General features: G+C 43.7%; 1 protein-coding gene across 1 annotated transcript; it reads right to left on the bottom strand.

The window, feature by feature from the left end:
• Positions 1-947: 947 nt before the first annotated feature.
• LOC109222705 lies at positions 948-2,672 on the bottom strand (the record flags this gene model as incomplete). Its single annotated transcript, XM_019387026.1, has 5 exons — positions 2,642-2,672; positions 2,299-2,531; positions 1,745-1,993; positions 1,437-1,583; positions 948-1,328 (listed from the first exon to the last, which is right to left on the bottom strand). Coding segments are annotated over exons 1-5 (1,041 nt in total), but the record flags the coding sequence as incomplete, so codon positions are not given.
• Positions 2,673-2,739: the final 67 nt, after the last annotated feature.

Here is a 2,739-nt window from a genome sequence, read left to right as displayed (position 1 = left end):
TCTTCACATCTAGCAAGTACTTTATCAAGATTCATTAAGCAGTTATCGAAAGAGCACCCAAACACAGAAAAATCATCCATGAACACTTCTACAAATCTTTCAACCATATCAGTAAAAATAGCCATCATACACCTTTGAAAAGTCGCAGGTGCATTACAGAGACCAAAGGGCATTCTCTTGAACGAATACGTGCCATATGGACACGTAAATGTGGTTTTCTCTTGGTCCTCTGGGGCTATAGCAATCTGATTATACCCGGAGTAACCATCTAGGAAACAGTAGTATTCCTGGCCAGCTAATCTATCAAGCATTTGGCCAATAAAGGGGAGAGGGAAGTGGTCCTTTCGGTTGGCATTATTCAATTTTCGGTAATCTATACAAATCCTCCACCCAGTGACAGTTCTTGTGGGAATCAAATCATTATTTTCATTAACAACCACAGTCATCCCCCCCCCCCCCTTCTTAGGTACACATTGAATGGGGCTTACCCATTTGCTATCTGAGATTGGAAATACAATACATGCGTCAAGCCACTTAATCACTTCTTTTCTTACCACTTCTTTCATGATTGGACTGAGTCGGCGTTGTTTCTCTACACTGGGCTTATGTCCGTCCTCCATGAGGATTTTATGCATGCAAAAAGCTGGACTAATGCCTTTGATGTCAGACATTGTCCACCCAAGTGCTCGCTTGTGCTCACGTAGCACCCTCAACAGCTTCTCTTCCTGCAATTTAGACAATTCAGAAGAAACAATAACAGGTAAGGTGTCAGAGTCACCCAAATAAGCATATTGAAGGTGAGAGGGCGACGGTTTAATCTCAAATTTTGGCGCCTCCTCAATTGACGGTTTGGGGGGTGGCCCATCTAGCCTATTCAAGGGCTCAAAGGGGTGTATCCCATGCATGTAAGCACAAGATGTATCCAGGATGTGCATCATCTCCTCAACCTCCTCATCGTTTCCCATGCTATTGAACAACATAAGTGCTTTCTCTAGAGAGTCGTCTAGATATACACTCGTGTCAAGAATTTGCTCATCAACCTCAACAACGGATATCATTGAGAGCTCCTCATAATGGCGGGGGAGTTGGATTGCTTTGTACACATTAAAGACTGCTTCCTCATCATCCACCCTCAAAATCATTTTTCCCTCTCTCACATTAATGATTGCATCACCAGTAGCCAAGAGAGGTCGCCCCAATATGATTGGGACCAGTTCGTCAGCCTCATAATCCAGGATAATGAAGTCAGCTGGGAAGATAAATTTTCCAATTTGCAGCAACACATCTTCAATCACACCCTCGGGGTGTGCTATTGATCTATCAGCCAGCTGCAACATCACAGTAGTTGGCCTTGGAGCTCCCAGGCCCAATTGCTTGAACAAAGATAAGGGCATCAGATTTATACTCGCCCCCAAATCGCAAAGAGCACGACCCACATCAATATTACCAATGCGCACCGGAATGGTGAAACTGCAAGGATCCTTAAGCTTTTGAGGAAGATTGTTCTGGACCCTTGAGGTGCACTCCTCAGTAAGTGCCACTGTCTCAAATTCATTCAATCTTCTCTTGTGAGCCACTATATCCTTTATGTACTTAGCATACTTTGGAATTTCACACAGTACATCGACAAGTGGAATATTTAATTGAACCTGGCTCAACATGGAGAGAAATTTGCTGAACATACGATCATCATTCTTTTTCTGCAATCTCTAGGGGAAGGTGGTGGTGGCCTTGTAGCCTCCACTGGCTCTGGAATTGCATCAGTATTCTTGGATTCATGAGTTTCCTTCGGTATCAACTCCCCCTCGGGTGTGGCTTTGTCTTTTCTTTTCTTTGGCACTTTCTCCAGCTCTCTCCCGTTTCTGAGTGTAACTGCATTCACTTGAGGATTCTTTTCTGTATCACTGGGGAGAGCGCCTGCAGGTCTGGTGTTCTGATTCGTTGCCAACTGCCCCCTCTGCTTTTCAAGATTTTTGAAATCGGTTCTGAGCTGCTGATTGTCAATCAACAACTTCTTTAGCAAATCATTTGTACTCTCTTCCATTTGTTGGGGTGGCTTCTGAGGTGGATTGAATTCCCTTGGGGTCTATAGTTATTCTAATTCTGCTGATTTCCACCCCATGAGAAGTTGGGATGATTCCTCCAATTTGGATTGTAAGAATTCCCATATTGTGCATGCTGATTCGGTGGACCTCTGTTCTGCTGCCCCACATAGTATATGGATTCAGGATTCGTAGGGCACATGTCGCACATATTATTGTCACCACATAATTCGCAGCAAATAGCCATTTGTTGTACATGTTGCATTGGTTGTTGTTGCTGCATTGTCATCCTAGTCATCTGATTAGCCAACTTTGCAATATCGGCTCTCATGGCTGTCAAGTCGTCGAGCTCAAGTACTCCAGCTGATTTCTGCTTAATTGCCTTTTGTGAATCACCCTCACCTTGCCAATTATGATCATTAGCAATGAAGTTATTTATCAAGATTTGGCTTTCACTGTACGGTTTAGCCATGCAACTACCCCCACAAGCTGAATCAAGATTCATCTTTGAGGCATCATCTAACCCATCCACGAAAGTGTGACCCAATACCTCGTCAGTTTGGCAATGATGTGGACTGTCTATGAGCATCTTCTTGTACCTTTCCCATGCTTGACGAAGTGTCTCGCCATCTCGTTGTTCGAACCCAAGAATTTGACTCCTCAATACCTTTGTTTTCTTAGTGGGGAAAAACTTGAT

Source organism: Nicotiana attenuata, unplaced genomic scaffold (genome assembly GCF_001879085.1).
Source record: "Nicotiana attenuata strain UT unplaced genomic scaffold, NIATTr2, whole genome shotgun sequence".
Lineage (NCBI taxonomy): Eukaryota > Viridiplantae > Streptophyta > Magnoliopsida > Solanales > Solanaceae > Nicotiana > Nicotiana attenuata.
This window is presented reverse-complemented; position numbering and strand designations above follow the sequence as displayed.